The 18,428-nt window shown below is 44.2% G+C and overlaps 1 protein-coding gene across 2 annotated transcripts in view; it reads left to right on the top strand.

The window, feature by feature from the left end:
• Positions 1-18,428, top strand: part of SCLT1 (sodium channel and clathrin linker 1) — a 125,535-nt gene that overhangs the window by 50,739 nt on the left and 56,368 nt on the right. For both annotated transcript variants that reach the window (XM_074950852.1, XM_074950853.1), the window contains exons 15-17: positions 1,775-1,846; positions 17,185-17,259; positions 17,910-18,055. In XM_074950852.1, coding sequence (XP_074806953.1) covers positions 1,775-1,846; positions 17,185-17,259; positions 17,910-18,055 — 293 coding nt within the window. The remainder of the gene's footprint in view (positions 1-1,774; positions 1,847-17,184; positions 17,260-17,909; positions 18,056-18,428) is intronic.

The raw sequence follows: 18,428 nt of genomic DNA, 5'->3' as shown, positions 1-18,428 counted from the left end.
TAGATGCTCCCGCTTGGGGTGGAACTGAGACTGTTGGGGTAAGGGTCGCAATCTTCCCTTAACTTACGAAAAGTGATCTCCACTTCTGCTTCAGGGAGTGTTCTTTAAAAGCTACTGAGTCCTTTTGATCATCTCCCTTGTCAGAGAACAAATTTTTTTTTTAAAAATCTGTTTATAGCCCTTTGATCTGTTACTGCCTAGCACTGGCAAAACAGTTGTGTAACTTTGAGTAGGTGGCAGGATATAGGACAAAGGTGGGCAAAGTATGGCCCTCGGGCCACTTTCGGCCTGCGGGACTGTCCTGCCTGGCCCCTGGGCTACTGGCCTGGGAGGCTAGCCCCTCCCCCGCCATCCTCCCTCCCCTGCAGCCTCAGCTCACTGTGCTGCTGGCGCAATACTCTGGGTGGTGGGGCTGTGAGTTCCTGGGGCAGCACAGCTGCAGAGCCGAGCCTGACCCGGTGCTCCGTGCTGTGCAGTGGCGTGGCTGGCTCCAGCCGGGCGGTGTGGCTGCCTATCCTGGCGCTCTGGGTGGTGCAGCTGTAGCGCCACCAGCCACCAGTGCTCCAGGAAGTGCAGTAAGGGGGCAGGGAGTGGGGGTGGGGTTGGATAGAGGGCAGGAGAGTTCAGGGGGTGATTAGGGGCTGGGGGTGTGGGTAGGGGTCAGGGTGGTCAGAGGGCGGGGAACAGGGAGGTTGAATGGGAGCAGGGGTCCCAGGGGGGCAGTTAGGAAGGAGGGGGGGTTGGATGGGGCAGCGGGGGGCAGTCAGGGGCGGGGGTTCCGGGGGTGGTCAGGGAGAAGGGGGGGTTGGATGGGGCAGGGGTCTGGGGGGGCAGTCAGGAAGGAGAGGGGGGTTGGATGGGGCCATCAGGGAACGGGGGGGTTGGATGGGGCAGGAGTCCCAGGGTAGCCATCGGGAGCAAGAAGTGGGGCGGAGGGGGGGGAATAAGGGGCAGGAGCCGGGCCATGCCTGGCTGTTTGGGGAGATGCAGCCTCCTCAACTGGCCCTCCATACAATTTCAGAAACCAGATGCGTCCCTCAGGCCAAAAAGTTTGCCTGCCCCAATATAGGATCCTGGAAGCTAATAGCTTTTTTCCCATTGTCTTTCAGGTGTATGCCAGGATGTTCTTATCTGTGGGAGTCATTCTGTTGTCTTTTTGCTTGTTCTTCCAACTGTCCCCATTGAAGTAAAACAGTGAAGGCATAACAAACATTGCATTACCTTCATGTAGTTATACAGTCTATCTCCATAAATAGGTCACATACAGTATTCATAAGATTATCAGATTGCAGCTCCATGTCCACCTCATCCCCTTCATCAAATGTACCTAATTAATAACTTCTGTATAATTTATAATTCTCATTAACCTTAACTACTTCATTAATCTTTTTTTCTCTTTCCTCTAAAATCTAGAGGACAAAGTTTCTTCTTTCTCTTCTCAAGAATTTTCAGTGCCGAACACTGATAAATGCACTTTTGTTTGTGTTATCTCAGTGTAGTTGTTTTTAACTCTAATTCTGTGTTCTTGAGGAATCTCTGTTTCCTCTCTAGAGTCAATTAAAGATCTCCCAGGAAGTACTAGGGCACAGGTTAGTTAGCATTAGTGTTCCATGGATAAAGGCCGTATTTCATATGTTAGTGTACAGCAATGGTCCATTTCTGTCAGCAATTCCAGTCCCATAAACATGCATCATAAAATAGAAAAATAATCTGTGCAGATTAAGTAAAATATCTTTTTTTTTCTTTTCTTTTTTTTTAATTATTATTATTGCAGGTAGAGAATGCAAGGAAGCATTACAATATACAGATTTCTCGATTAACAGAAGAACTTTCTGCTCTTCAAATGGTACGTTCTGGACTGTGTAGAAAATAACTTTTATTGGTCAAATTTTTTTGAATACCTTTTTGTTAAATTGACACGTGTCCATTTGTATTTATCTATTATCGTACACTCCATTTATAAGAATCAGCTGCATATAGTGATCAGAACCACCAAACTAAAATACACCATTTGTAAAAATCAACCATTTTTAAGAATCAAATCATTTAGGATAGATGTGATTCTTATAAAAGGTGTGCACTGTAATGGATATGTAAACTTAAACATACAAGAAAAAATCTGTTTTAGACTTTCAGTAGGGCTGGTTGAAATTTAGACAATATCAATTGTCAGCAATTTTGTGAATGTGGATTCTCTGTTTTAGTCAATTCTCTGTTCAAAATTAAAACTTTTGGACAAAGGGAATTAATTAAAATTATGGGTCAACTATAGTTCAAGTGATTGTTCATATTGATTCCAATTAGATGCGTGCACGCCGCGTGCATAGTCGTCGGAAATTTTTTCCCCTAGCAGCAGCCCTCGGGTCGGCTGTGGAGCCCCCAGGAGAGGCGCCTTCATGGTGCTCAATATATGACCCTGCTGACCTGGCACCTCCTCAGTTCCTTCTTACCACTAGTGACAGTCGTTGGAACTGTGACGTTTCCCTAGCTCTTTGTTTTTCTCTCTGTTTCTTATACCTTTTTAATTAGTTTTTATTTTAGTAGTTCATAGCGGTTGGGCTGGGGGGTTTACCCTCTATCCTGACTACTTTTTCTTGGGAGGGCTTTCATGCCCAAGTCCTGCTCCAAGCCCATGCCAGTGGGCGACCCCCATGATGCTTGTCTGAAGTGTCTGGGGGAGGCTTACTAAGCCAATAGGTGCAGGATTTGCAAAGGGTTTTGCCCCAGAACCAAAAAGGAGCAAGACTTTTGCCTTAAGCAGCTCCTTATGGAGGCAGCACTTAGACCTCAGCCGCTGTCTGTGTGGCAGGATCCAGCACTGAGTTCTTCAGTGCGTAGCTCCCTGGCAGCAGTGGTGGAAGCGGCGCTGCGGACAGACTCTAGCAGAGACCCACAGCACTGCCGCTTCCCGGCACCGCTCCCACTCCCCAGCATAGAAGCGGCACCAGAAGCAAGGGAGGAGTGGCTCTCAGTCCCAGAGGCCCGCCCCTCTGGAGCCAGCCAGTGGGGCGTGTCCTCGTGAGGCGCGCCCAGTGCTGAAGCTTGGGGAGATGGCACCGTTGACTTCAGCCCCGCAAGGGGGACTGTCGAGTCTGGTGCCATTGGACTTCCGGGCCCACATCATCGAGGAGGTGGAGCTGCCATCCACCCTGGACACCTTTGTGGCCGCAAGGGACCTCATCATCATGACCGCTCCAAGGTCACCTACGATTCGAGTCAAGCCTCTCGTACCACCCTGTGGGTGTACCACCAGGCCCGGGTGCCCAGTCTAAAGGCTCCCAATCGGCCACCTCTGAACTGAGGGTGCCAGAGGCCTCAGCCAGTTGCCCCACCCCTGCGGATGCTGTGGAGACACTGTGCCCCCACTGCCCCCTCGGAACCAACTGCAACTCTGGTTCCTGAGTCTGGTGCTGCCAGCGAATCAGGTCATCAGGCTCCTGATGAGCAGGAGAGGCGGGAGGACCCTGTTCCCCCATTGGCCTCTTGGTCCTTCTCCCCAGACAAGGCTTTCGCAGGCACTTCCATCTCCGGACCGCCTCCTATAGACAGCCGCGCCCACCAGGATCTCCTGCGCAGGGTGGCACACAACATGGGTCTGCAGGCCAAGGAAGTGGAGGAGTCAGAGGACCCAGTGGTCAACATTTTGGCCCCTGAAGGTCCTTCGATGATGAGACTGCTCCTCATCAAAACTATACAGGCCAATGTCAAGACTATCTGGCAAACTCCGGCCTCCATCCCTCCCACAGCCAAGGGCATTGAGAGGAAGTACTTCATGCCCTCAGAGGGGTAGGAATACCTCTTTACGCACCCGCAGTCCTGTTAATTGGTGGTTGCGGCAGTAAATGAGAAAGAGGCAAGGGCAGCAAGCCCCAGTGCCCAAGTCCAAGGAGGCCAAGCGCCTGGACTTGTTCGGGCGTAAAGTGTACTCCACGGGGGGGCTCCAGCTCAGGATTGCCAACCAGCACAAGGAGCTTGTGCCACCTGAGTCCAGGGAGGAGTTTGGAGCCATAGTAGAGGACGGCAAGGCGGTGGCACGGACCTCTTTACAGGCCTCACTGGGCACTGTGGACTTGGCAGCATGCACCTTGTCCTCGGGTATTGCCATGAGGCGCATCTCATGGTTGCAATCCTCAGGCTTACCGCCCAAGATTCAGCAGACAATGCAGGACCTGCCTTTTGATGGGGCGGGTCTATTCACAGAGCAGACTGACTCTCAGCTGCATAGTCTAAAAGACTCAAGGGCTACTATGAAATCCTTGGATATACACACCCCGGCAACCTAACAGAAGCATTTCAAGCCCCAACAGCCCCAGCAGCTCTCCTACCCTCCTTGGCCAAGGCAGGACTTTTACAGAAGAAGGGGAAGGAACAACGGAGCCTTCCAGAGTAGGCCAGGGCCCAAACCATCGTCGGGTTCCAAGCAGGCCTTTTGAAGGGACGCCTGAGGACAGCTCACCAGTCTCATTCCTGGATCCTTCCCCACCCTTTTTGAATAGTTTGTCCCACTTCTACCATGCCTGGACCCAAATAACCTCAGACCACTGGGTCCTCCACATGGTGGAAGTGGGATACTCTCTCCAGTTCTGCTCCTACCCTCCGCCCCCACCCCTCTTTCCCCATCCCTCTTCAGGGACCCCTCTCATGAGCAACTCCTTAACCAGGAGGTGCAGGTGCTCCTCACCATGGGAGTGGTGGAGTAGGTTCCTCAGGAGCTAAGGGACAAAGGATTCTGCTCCTGATACTTCCTAATCCCCAAGGCCAAAGTGGGTCTCAGGCCCATCCTACATCTGTGTGGGCTCAACAAATTCATGGTAAAGTTGAAGTTCTGCATGATCTCCCTAGGCACTATTGTCCCTACCATTTGGCCTCTCAATAGCCCCTCCAAGTGTTCACCAAGTGCATGTCGGTTGTGGCTGCTTTCCTCCGTCACCAGCATGTGCAGGAATTACTCCTACCTCGACGACTGGCTGCTCAGGAGCTTCCCCAGGGCACAGGTGCGGTCCCAAATCTGTTTGGTTAGGTGCACGTTCGAGAGGAGGAAACGCAGCCGCAACTTGGGGAAGTCGACCCTGGAACCAACCCAGAGAATAGAATTCACTGGGGCAGTGTTAGACTTGGTCCAGGTGTGGGCCCTTCTACCGGAGTCTCGATTCCAAACCATCAAGGACATAATTCAAAGCCTCCAGAAATTCCCAACCTCAACAGCAAGGGGGTGCCTGAGTCTCCTCTGTCACATGGCTTCTTGCACTTATGTGATGTGGCGTGCCAGGCTGTGGCTCAGGCCATTGCAGGCATGGCTTGCCTTGGCCTATTACCGGGGGCACAACAGCTTGAATTCAGTGGTCATGGTGCCAGAGCAAGTCCTCACGTCCCTCCCCTCGTGGCTCAACCCCAAAGCGGTGTGCGGAGGTGTCCCCTTCCACAACCCTCAACCTTCCTTGTCCCTGGTTATGGACGCGTTGGCTCTGGGATGGGGGGCCTACAGACACAAGGCCTGTGCTTGCAGGATGAGCTCTCCCTGTGTATCAATGTCAAGATGCTGAGGGGGGTTTGCCTCGCTTGCCAGGCCTTCTAGACCCAACTGCAAGGCCAGTGCACAGCGATTCTAATGGACAACACCACCACCATGTTTTACATCAGCAAGCAAGGGGGAGCCCATTCCTCTCCCACAGCTGAAGGGCCTCCCATCATAGGGGAGTTTTGCATAGCCCACTCCATTCACCTGGAAGCATCCTTTCTACCAGGAGTTCAGAACACGCTGGAAGACCACCTCAGCAGGTCCTTCTGCACACACGAGTGGTCTATCCGACCAGATGTCATACACCTCAATTTCCAAAGGTGGGGGTTTCCCCAGGTCGACTTGTTTGCCACCCGACACAACAGGAAGTGCCCAATGTTCTGCTCCTTCCAGGGTCACAGCCCAGACTCCCTCATGGATGCATTTCTGCTACTCTGGAGAGGTCGCCTGCTCTATGCCTTCCCCGCCTTCTCTCTCATGCGCAAGGTCCTGCTCAAGCTCTGCAAGGAGGGGGCAAAGGTAATCTGATAGCTCCAGCGTGGGCTCAACAGCACTGGTACACCACGCTGCTGGAGCTGTTGGTGGATAAACCGGTCACGTTACCGCTTCTCCCCAACTTACTCAGGACCACGGTCACCTCTGTCACCCCAACCTACGGTCCCTCCACTTCACAGCTTGGAAGCTTCATGGCTGAACCCCATGGAACTTCTGTGCTCAGAACATGTAAGGGAGGTCCTCCTCGGCAGCAGGAAGCCCTCTACTAGAGCCTGGCAAAGTGGAAAAGATTCTCATTGTTGGTGTGACCAACGTTGCACAGCCCTCCTCCAGGCACCAGTACCCCTCATCTTAGAGTACCTCCTACACCTGAAACATCAAGGCCTGGTGGTGTCCTCCATAAGGGTACACCTCGCTGCTATCTCGGCCTTCCACTCGTGTGTCTGATGGATTGGTCTTCACCAACACTATGGTTGGTCACTTCCTTAAAGGTTTGGACCATCTATATCCTCAGATCCGGCAGCCTGTCCCTGTGTGGGACCTTAACCTAGTCCTTTCCAGGCTCACGGGGCCCTCATTCGAACCACTCGCAACTTGCTCCCTCCTGTATCTGTCTCGGAAGAGAGCTTTCCTGGTCTCCATTACGTCTGCGAGAAGGGTATCTGAGCTAACGGGCCTCACCTCTGACCCACCTCACATGGTTTTCCACAAGGATAAGATGCAACTCAGGCAACACCTGGCCTTTCTCCCCAAGGTGGTGTCGCATTTCCACATCAGCCAGGACATTTTCCTTCCTGTCTTTTACTCTAAGCCTCATGCCAGTACCCAAAAGCAGTTATTACACTCCCTTGATGTTCGAAGAGCACTAGCTTTCTACATCGAGCGCACTGAGCCGTTCAGAAAATTGAATCAGCTGTTCATAGTGGTGGCAGACCAGATGAAAAGCCTCCAGTCTCATCTCAAAGAATATCCTCCTGGATCACGTCCTGCATCCACATGTGCTATGAACTGGCCAGTGTGCCTGGCTTTTTCGGCACAGTCCACGAGGGCACAGGCCTCATCATCAGCGTTCCTGGCCCAGGTCCCAATCCAAGAAATCTGCAGAGCAGCAACTTGGTCCTCAGTACATACTTTCACCTCTCACCACGCCATCGTCCGGCACGCCACGCGGCTTTTGGTAGAGCAGTGCTGCAATCCTTAACTCCTTTCCTTTCCTTAACTCTGACCCCGTCGCCTAACTAAGGCTTGGAAGTCACCTCATTGGAATTGATATGAGCAATCACTCGAAGAAGAAAAAACAGTTACTCACCTCTCGGAACTGTTGTTCTTTGAGATGTGTTGCTCATATCCGTTCCAAACCCACCCGTCTTCCCCTCTGTTGGAGTAGTCTGCAAGAAGGAACTGAGGAGGTGCTGGGTTGCCAGGGTCATATATTGAGCACCATGAAAGCACGACTCTAGGGGGCTCCACAGCCAATCCAATGGGTGCTGCTAGGGGAAAAACTTTCCAATGACTGTGCACGTGGCGTGCACACACCTAATTGGAATAGATATGAGCAACACATCTCGAAGAACAACCATTACAAGAGGTAAGTAACCGTTTTTTTCTCCTACTCTTGTGTTCTGCATTAGATGAACTGAATGGAAGGTATTTTTAACTAGCTATCCTTTAAAGATAGATAAATTCCATGATTACTTGTACCCCTTTTCTTTCTCTCCTCATATATACCTGCTGTATATACAATAATGAATGGAGTATCTGTCAAGAAAGATTTCAGAAATACTCACTATATCTCTCTTATCCCATAAGAATGTTGCTTGAGTTTAAATTGGCTTCAGCCCTAACGGATCCTCCCTAACTATTACTTATTTACATGCCAGTAAATTACTCTGTCATAGAAGACACAGATATTGGATAATTATTTCTCCAGAGAGTTTTCAGCCTAGATATACATACTGTAATCCTGGTCCATGGGTAACTGTATAAATGAAACACACATCCTGTAATCAAATAGAGGAAGTTGAATGATTTAACAGATTTGAGAGGTGTTTTCCATGTACTCTTAATTTTTTTATGTTCTGATTGTCTGCATCTCACATTCTCACCAAGAAAGTTTAGAGCAGCATGAGTAATAAAAGAAAATACTAGAAGTGATAGCATTTCCATTTCTTGCCAGGTAAATAAATAGTGGGCTAGATTCTGTACTATACCTCTCTGGAAGTGCAATAGAGAAGGCACAACTCAGGTGAAGGGAGGCAAAATTGACTTTATGCCACCATTGCATCTCCATAATTCTGGGCTCCTCCAGGGACTGCCATGGACTCCAAGGGTAAATTAGAGCAGCCCTAGTGGCTGCTCCAATTTATGGCAGCCCTATGTGACTGGCACAGAGTGGTGTAGGAAGGCAGTGTGGGACTGCTATGTCATCCTTTCCTCACAGCTGCCCTGGAGGTATCTTCTGGGGAGCTGTTGCAGCCCCTTTATTGCTGTTGGGGTAGCATAAAGGAGCCATCCACAGCAAGGGCTAGCCTCTAATTCAGTGAGTACAGGGTACACGAACATGTATGATACTTTATAGACAAAGACTTACCACCTAGAATAATGCTTTGCAGTTATCAGACATTTCCCCATGAGAAATAGATCTCCACAGTCCTTCATTTTTCCGGACTTTGAGGCAGCCTGCAAAGTCTTTCAAGTTACTCTAAATGTTGAGAACTAAGGTGCAATTTTATAGTCAATACTCTTGCACCTACTTCCTTCAAAGCATGGTTTGCTCTGAAAATTGAGTATGTACTGTTGCATCTTCTTAATCAACAGATCTGTACTAGATATGTTCAATCATATTAGTTCACTTTAGTATATATCTTTTGCAAAACATCTGCTTAGACATGGGTTAATTTAGCAAGATAGTGATCCAAATGTATGTTTAGAGCCATACGTAGGCTGTTTAAATACAAATTCAAAATACTTTTTTTTAAATCTTTCTTCCTTTGGGTGATCCGTCTCTAGGATCTGTGTTTTTGCTATCTCTGATGATTATACTAATGATATAATAATCTTAGCTTTATTCTTGTTCTGAAATTTTATTACATTTAACTTTTGAAATCATAAATAAAATGAGGATTTTTGGATAAAGGGGGAGGCTGAAGAACACAATTAAAATGCAAGGATGCTTTCACAGACATAGCACGTCACCTCAATGAACAAATATAGAATGCATAGATCTTCTATACAAACAGCTGAGATAATGAAGTTTATGTCAAGTAAAAAGCTGCATTTCTTAAAGTACATTGTTGAGGAATATGAACAGCATTAATGATGGATTATCAAGTAACATTTTTTCTTTCAATTTTTCTCCTATGTTCAGCAAAAACACTCTCATTTTGAGGAAAGGCATGCTGAAACTAAGTTTAAAAAAAAATCTCATTTTGGTAGTTACCTGTGCTACAGTAACAGGTATCAGTCACACAGCTATTTGAACATATTGTGTATTTTAGCTGAAGGGCATAGTGACAGTTATAGTAAATATTGCAAAGATGTTTACATTATAAATGGCCTTTTTTAATTGCATAACCTTTCATCTTTTGGACTGAAACTTCTTAGGTTTGATTTCTTCCTGAACATTAATAGTTTTTTGGGAGCTTTTTCTTTTTGGCTTTTTAGCAAAAATGATATGGCCATTTTCAAATAGAGTGGGAAAAATAGACACATTTTTTGCCATTATAAAAAGTCTTTGCAACCCTTTTGGACAGCTCTAGTGCCTCATTGATTTTGGTTAGAAACTTGAAATACTGCACACAGGTAATCACTTGATAAGACACTTACCTTTTGGTGGTTATGTGGAAATCTATTGACTTCGGTAAGGATTGCCTCATTCAGTACACAAAAGCATGTACCAAGTGTAGCAGGGCTCTTCAGGCACACCTGCTTTCTTCAGTGAGAGATGTACACGCTCTAAGAACATAAGAACGGTCATACTGGGTCAGACCAAAGGTCCATCAAGCCCAGTATCCTGTCCCATGACAGTGGCCAATGGCAGGTGCCCCAAAGGGAATGAACAGACAGGTTATCATCAAGTGATCCATGCCCTGTCATCCAATCCCAGCTTCTGGCAAACAGAGGCTAGGGACACCATTCCTGCCTATCCTGGCTAATAGGTCCATCAATGGCTATCTTCCATGAATCTATCTAGCTCCCTTTTAAACTCCGTTATAGTATTGGCCTTCACAACACCCTCTGGCAAGGAGTTCCAGAGATTGACAGTGCGTTGCATGAAAAAATACTTTCTTGTGTTTGTTTTAAACCTGCTACCTATTTGGGGGCCCCTTGTTCCCGTATTATGAGGAGGAGTGAATAACACTTCCTTATTTACTTTCTCTATACCGCTTATGATTTATAGACCTCGATCATATTCCCCCCTTTGTCTCCTCTTTTCCAAGCTGAAAAGTCCCAGTCTTATTAATCTCTCCTCATATGGAAGCCGTTCTATACCCCTAATTTTGTTGCCCTTTTCTGAACCTTTTCCAATTCCAGTATATCTTTTTTGAGATGGGGTGACCACGTCTGCATGCAGTATTCTAGGTGTGGGTGTACCATGGATTTATATAGAGGCAATATGATATTTTCTGTCTTATTATCTATCCCTTTCTTGATGATTCCCAACATTCTGTTTGCTTTTTTCACTGCCGCTGCATATTGAGTGGATGTTTTCAGAGAGCTAGCCACAATGACTCAAGATCTTTCTTGAGTGGTGTCATAAATATAAAGGGAAGGGTAACCACCTTTCTGTATACAGAACTATAAAATCCTTCCTGGCCAGAGGCAAAACCCTTTCACCTGTAAAGGGTTAAGAAGCTAAGATAACCTCGCTGGCACCTGACCAAAATGACCAATGAGGAGACAAGAAACTTTCAAAGCTGGAGGAGGGAGGAACAAAGGGTCTGTCTGTGTGTGTGATGCTTTTGCCGGGAACAGATCAGGAATGCTCTTCAGAACTCCTGTAAAAAGTTAGTAAGCAATCTAGCTAGAAATGCATTGGATTTCCTTTTGTTTAATGGCTGGTAAAATAGCTGTGCTGAATGGAATGTATATTCCTGTTTTTGTGTCTTTTTGTAACTTAAGGTTTTGCCTACAGGGATTCTCTATGTTTTGAATCTGATTACCCTGCAAGGTATTTACCTTCCTGATTTTACAGAGGTGATTCTTTTGCTTTAATTAAAATTCTTCTTTTAAGAACCTGTGTCATAAATATAAAGGGAAGGGTAAACCCCTTTAAAATCCCTCCTGGCCAGAGGAAATCTCCTCTCACCTGTAAAGGGTTAAGAAGCTAAAGGTAACCTCGCTGGCACCTGACCAAAATGACTAATGAGGAGACAAGATACTTTCAAAAGCTGGGAGGAGGGAGAGAAACAAAGGGTCTGTGTGTCTGTCTATATTCTGTCTTTGCCGGGGATAGACCAGGAATGAAGCCTTAGAACTTTTAGTAAGTAATCTAGCTAGGTACGCGTTAGATTATGATTTCTTTAAATGGCTGAGAAAAGAATTGTGCTGAATAGAATAACTATTTCTGTCTGTGTATCTTTTTTGTAACTTAAGGTTTTGCCTAGAGGGGTTCTCTATGTTTTGAATCTAATTACCCTGTAAGTAAGGTATCTACCATCCAGATTTTACAGGGGGGATTTCTTATTTCTAATTACTTCTATTTTTATTAAAAGTCTTCTTGTAAGAAAACTGAATGCTTTTTCATTGTTCTCAGATCCAAGGGTTTGGGTCTGTGGTCACCTGTGCAAATTGGTGAGGCTTTTTATCCAACATTTCCCAGGAAAGGGGGGGTGCAAGTGTTGGGAGGATTGTTCATTGTTCTTAGGATCCAAGGGTCTGGGTCTGTAGTCACCTAGGCAAATTGGTGAGGCTTTTTACCAAACCTTGTCCAGAAAGTGGGGTGCAAGGTTTTGGGAAGTATTTTGGGGGGGAAAGACGTGTCCAAACAGCTCTTCCCCAGTAACCAGTATTTGTTTGGTGGTGGTAGCGGCCAATCCAAGGACAAAGGGTGGAATATTTTGTACCTTGGGGAAGTTTTGACCTAAGCTGGTAAAGATAAGCTTAGGAGGTTTTTCATGCAGGTCCCCACATCTGTACCCTAGAGTTCAGAGTGGGGGAGGAACCTTGACAACCTGATTGCTTTTTCCTTGTTCTTAAGATCCAAGGGTTTGGGTCTGTGTTCACCTACGCAAATTGGTGAGGATTTTTATCAAGCCTTCCCCAGGAAAGGGGGTGTAGGGCTTGGGGGGATTTTGCGGGGAAAGACGCTTCCAAGTGGGCTCTTTCCCTGTTCTTTGTTTAACACGCTTGGTGATGGCAGCATAGGGTTCAAAGACAAGGCAAAGTTTGTACCTTGAGGAAGTTTTTAACCTAAGCTGGTAAGAATAAGCTTAGGTGGTCTTTCATGCAGGTCCCCACATCTGTACCCTAGAGTTCAGAGTGGGGAAGGAACCTTGACAAGTGGTAACAGCTAATTTAGACCCCATCATTGTATATGTATAGTTAGGATTTTGTTTTCCAATGTGTATTACTTTGCATTTATCAACATTAAATTTCATCTGCCATTTTGTTGCCCAGTCACCAAGTTTTGTGAGATCCTTTTGTAGCTCTTCGCAGTCTGCCTGGGACTTAACTATCTTGAATAGTTTTGTATCATCTGCAAATTTTGCCACCTCGCTGTTTACCCCTTTTTTTCAGATTGTTTATGAATATGTTAAATAGGACTGGGCCCAGTACAGATCCCTGGGGGACACCACTGTTTACTTCTCTCCATTCTGAAAACTGACCATTTATTCCTACACTGTGTTTCCTATCTCTTAACCAGTTACCAATCCATGAGAGAACCTTCCCTCTTATCCCATGACTGCTTATGTTGTTTAAGAGCCTTTGGTGAGGGACCTTGTCAAAGGCTTTCAGAAAATCTAAGTACACTATATCCACTGGATCTCCTTTGTCTGCATGCATGTTGACCTCCTCAAAGAATTCTCGTAGATTGGTGAGGCATGATTTCCCTTTACAAAAACCATGTTCCAAAAAATTATGTTAATCTGTGTGTGACAATTTTGTTCTTTATGATCGTTTCAACCAATTTGCCCTGTACTGAAGTGGGGCACACTGGCCTGTAGTTGCCAGGGTCACCTCTGGAGCACTTTTTAAAAATTGGCATCACATTAGCTATCCTCCAATCATTTGGTACAGAAGCTGATTTAAATGATAGGTTACAGATGACAGTTAGTAGTCCTGCAATTTCACATTTGAGTTCCTTCAGAACTCTTGGGTGAATACCATCTGGTCCTGGTGACTTATTACTGTTTAGTTTATCAATTTGTTCCAAAACCTCCTTCAATGACACCTCAATTTGGGACAGTTCCTCAGATCTGTCACCCAAAAAGGATGGCTTAGGTTTGGGAATCTCCCTCACGTCCTCAACAGTGAAGACCAATGCAAAGAATTGATTTAGTTTCTCCGCAATGGCCTTTGAGTGCTGCTTTAGCATCTTGATCGTCCAGTGGCCCCACTGGTTGTTTAGCAGGCTTTCTGCTTCTGATGTATTAAAAAAAAAAAATTTGCTATTACTTTTGGAGTCTTTGGCTAGCTGTTCTTAAATTCTTTTTTGGTCTTTCTAGTTATATTTTTACACTTCATTTGCCAGAGTTTATTTTCTTTTCTATTTTCTTCATTAGGATTTATCTTCCACTTTTTAAAGGATGCCTTTTTGCCTCCCACTGCTTCTTTTACTTGTTTAACCATGATGGCAGTTTTTTTGGTTCTCTTATTATGTTTTTTAAATTGGGGAATACATTTAAGTTGAACCTCTATTATGGTGTCTTTAAAAAGTTTCCACGCAGCTTGCAGGGATTTTACTTTTGGTACTGTACGTTTTAATTTCTGTTTCACTTACCTCCTCATTTTTGTGTAGTTCCCCTTTCTGAAATTAAATGCGACAGTGTTGGGCTGCTGTGGAGTTTTCCCCGCCACAGGGATGTTAAATTTAATTATATTATGGTCACTATTACCAAGCGGTCAAGCTATATTCACCTCTTGGACCAGATCCTGTGCTCCACTTAGCACTAAATCAAGAATTGCCTCTCCTCTTGTGGATTCCAGGACTAGCTGCTCCAAGAAGCAGTCATTTAAGGTGTCAGGAAACTTTGTCTCAGGATCCCTTCCTAAGGTGATATGTATCCAGTCAATATGGGGTAGTTGAAATTCCCCATCATTATTATTATTATTATTATTATTGAGTTTTCTATTTTAATAGCCTCTCTAATCTCCCTGAGCATTTCAGAGTCACTAACACCATCCTGATCAGGTGGTCTGTTATATAGCCCTACTGCTATATTCTTATTTTTCCAGTATGGAATTACTATCCATAGAGATTCTGTAGTACAATTTAGTTCATTTAAGATTTTTACTTCATTTGATTCTACGCTTTCTTTCACATACAGTGCCACTCCCCCACCAGCACGACCTGTTCTGTCCTCCTGATATATTTTGTATCCTGGAATTACTGTGTCCCATTGATTAGCCTCGTTCCACCAGGTTTCTGTGATGCCTATTATATCAATATCCTCATTTAATATTAGGCACTCTAGTTCACCCATCTTATTATTTAGACTTCTAGCATTATTTAGACATATAAGCATTTTAAAAACTTGTCATTTTTTGGCTGTCCCCTATTGCATGATATAACTGAATGGGACTTTTTTTTTTTCATTTGACTGTTTCTCATCAGATCCTCCCTGTATTTTATCATTTACCATCCTCTCCTCCTTATTAGGATATAGGGAATCTCCATGTATAGATCCTCCCCTAAGGAATGTCCGAACCACATGTTCCTCCACACCTGTTGGCTTTCCCCCCCCAGCCCGTAGTTTAAAAACTGTTCTACGACCTTTTTAATTTTAAACGCCAGCAATCTGGTTCCGTTTTGGTTTAGGGTGGAACCCATCGTTCCTGTATAGGCTCCCCCTCTTCCACAAACTTCCCCAATCTAAACCCCTCCTCCATATACTATTGTGTCATCCATGCATTGAGACCCTGCAGGTCTGCCTGTCTAACTGACCCTGCGCATGGAACTGGAAGCATTTCAGAGAATGCGACCATGGAGGTCCTGGACTTCAATCTCTTACCTAACAGCCTAAATTTGGCCTCCAGGACCTCTCTCCTACCCTTCCCCACTCAGATCATGGTCCACAAGCAGGTCTGCATTAAAGAAATTCCACTTCACTTTTCTTGCCTTATTGAGTGCTTATTTTGCACAAAACACAGCATTCTACATGGTGGAATTTTTTTTTCTTGTTTAATTTTTTAATTTTTATTTAAAAGATTCCTCGGAAGCTCCATTTAAAATTAATATTAAAATTGAAAAAGAAACCATTTAAACCAGGAAATGCCAAAGTTAAGATTCCTCAAGCAACATTAACTTTACTCTCTTTTTTGTGTGTGTGTACTTTTCACCCCTTGATGACCTTTGTTTAGAAGTTTGGCATTATTATCCATATGTGAAGAGAATGCCTAGATGCTTAAGAAACACTATTATGCAAGTAGGAGAACATAAAATGTATTGCTGATAAAATAGGCTTTGCAATATGCTTGAAGTCTAGTGGTAGGCAATTATGGATTAGTTTATAAATGATATGTTAAGGGTGTATTTTTGACTAATGTATAATCTAACTGCCAAATGCAAGTAGAAAATACTAAAGATTAAGTATACTAGGCATTCTGTAGGTAGAAAGGTTAAGAATTAGAATGAGACCTAGCTGAGGCCCTGTTTTTAGAATAGGTTAGCCTACGTACTTGCCGTAAGGTTATAAAATTTAGCAATATGTGCTTGGCACAAATAAGTAAACCACAAAAGAATGAGTACATTGCCAGTTGCACAAATAGGTTTAAAACAGTGGATTTTTAGGCACTTTCTGCAGTAAGGTAAACATGGAGCTAACCACAATGATATTTCAAAACTATTAAGGAATTAATTGAAGCAAATGGAATACTAACTGTCAGAAATTAAATTATGGTTCGCCGGAATACTATGTCTGTTAATCAGAATACCACACATGGGCAAGGGCAGAAACATTGTCAATTTATAATCTAAGATCTGTGTGGGAAGAATGGGAAAAGGTATACAAGAGATGTGTATATCCAACCTGTTGTTGGGCACATCAGGTTCCACAGAATGGTGTAAACTGGATTGTGATGAGGTACTCCCCTGGCTGTATTCTTCTATCTTTGTTTTTCACTATTCTTAGGAATTTGTGAGTATAATAATACTAAGAATTGTTCTCTTATTTCTGTCAATTTCTTGTAGTATTGCTTTGATATGTATATTTATTTGGCTTTTAAGTTTTTATGTATCTACTAGTGTGTGGCCAGTCCCCTTCTTAAATAATAATATTTACATAGCCACCAGGATAAAGAACTTGTATTAGTGACATGAGAAATTTTGCATCCCATCTCAGTACCAGGTTACCGTACATATATGTACTACTGTAATCTTTAGTGATATGATTACATACCATTTTTCCTAAGTATCTCTCCATGCCTCATTCAGGACAGAGATTAGATGGTACTCAGTAAATTAGCAGGAATAAATAAGGAATGAAGTGACTCTTGAGGATCTGTACTTTTTGGGAGGGCTGGGGAACAAATTCTGTTTGCACTTATCAGGATGTTAGTACAAAGTAAATGAGATTTTGTACCAGTGTAACTGAGAGAAGATTTGCATAGGATGGATGTTGTACAGTGAACATTAATAAAGGAGGAATTTGTAAAGAACGAGGTAGGAGACCAGAGGAGTGTGGGTGGTGTGCAGTGAATTAGGTAAGCATTCATTCATTGACTAATGAGGATTTAAAAAAGTACCACATACTTTCACTGCCCCTTATCTAACCTATACACTGAATGAGACGGTGGCTCTGCAGGGAAAAAAAGGATGCACTTAGAGTACGTTATAATGCACATGCAAAAATAAAGTGAACTAAGTTTGCAAGAGCAACCTTTTAGCTTTAGTATTTCCTGACTTTGGAGTGTTTCCCTTTGCAGCCTTAACTTTCATTTAACACATGTTTTTGTTGTTCTTTTGGTTTGATATATTTAATGCCCTTAGAAAATGGTTTGACTTCTTATAGGAGTGTACAGACAAGCAAAGTCAAATTGAACGGGCCATTAGAGAGAAGCGAGCAGTGGAAGAAGAACTTGAGAAAGTAAGATGCAGATATTCAGTTTTACACTTTAACTTTTCTTTATTGTATAATATTGTCTTAAGTTTCTATTTCACTATTTTCTCTAATATCATTGAGTTAAATGGGGTGAAAGAATAGACCATATGCTTAGTTTTGTATTTGTTTGTTTTTTGTTTAATTGTAAATCCAGTGATGGAAATTGAAAAATACATTTTATATTTCTAATAAATTTTGGAGTTATAGTAGGTGGACTGCAAAAGATGGCTCTTGGAGAATGTTTCTAAATTCCTAACTAGTTATTCAGTATATATTCAGCATAGTCGTATTATCTATGTTCAGGATATGTGTCTAACTGTGGTTATAAAAGCCTTACAACTGTTTTAAAGGTATAAAAACCAAATAGGAGTAAGAAGTGTTTAAAATGGTTCAAAGGGTGTAAATAGATGCAATAATGAAAATTTAAGCAAAAGAAGATTTAGGATGAATATCAGAAAAATTAACTAACTGCAAAATCTATAAGACTTATCCCAGTAGTAGCAATGGAAGTCCCATTCCTTCAGTTACTGAAAACTGTGATGGAAAATGGAATGGATAACTTAATGTAGGCAGCAATACTACAGGACAGCCATCTGTGTGATAAAATGAAATTTACATGTAAGCCTATCCTTCAGATTTACCGTGAAGGCAGAGGAAGTGAATGTGATTACAGAAAACTGGAGGAACTACACCAAAGGTGTCTGATAGCAGAACGTACAAAAGATGACCTTCAGCTGTGTCTACAGGCGGCACGAAACAAAATTAAACAACTGGAAATGAAGTAAGTACAGGAACTCCTCACTTAAAGTTGTCCTGGTTAACGTTGTTTCGTTGTTACGTTGCTGATCAATTAGGGAACATGATCATTTAAAGTTGTGCATGCTCCCTTTTAATGTCGTTTGGCAGCCGCCTGCTTTGTCTACTGCTTGCAGTAAGAGTAGCCTGTTTGCAGTTAGCTGGTGGGTGGTTGGAACCAGGATGGACCGGCAGCCCCCTATCAGCTCCCCTAAATTTCCTGTGCAGCAGCTGCTCAGCAGGCTATCAATTGCCTGCCGTTCAGCTGTCCCGCCCGCCACTGCAATGTGCTGCTCCTGCCCTCTGCCTTGGAGCTGCTCCCCAAAACTCCTGCTTGTTGGGGGGGAGAAGAAGAGGAC

This window comes from Natator depressus, chromosome 4 (assembly GCF_965152275.1).
Source record: "Natator depressus isolate rNatDep1 chromosome 4, rNatDep2.hap1, whole genome shotgun sequence".
Taxonomy (NCBI): Eukaryota; Metazoa; Chordata; order Testudines; family Cheloniidae; genus Natator; species Natator depressus.
Note: the sequence above shows the minus strand (reverse complement) of the source record. Positions and strands in the feature narration are given on the sequence as shown.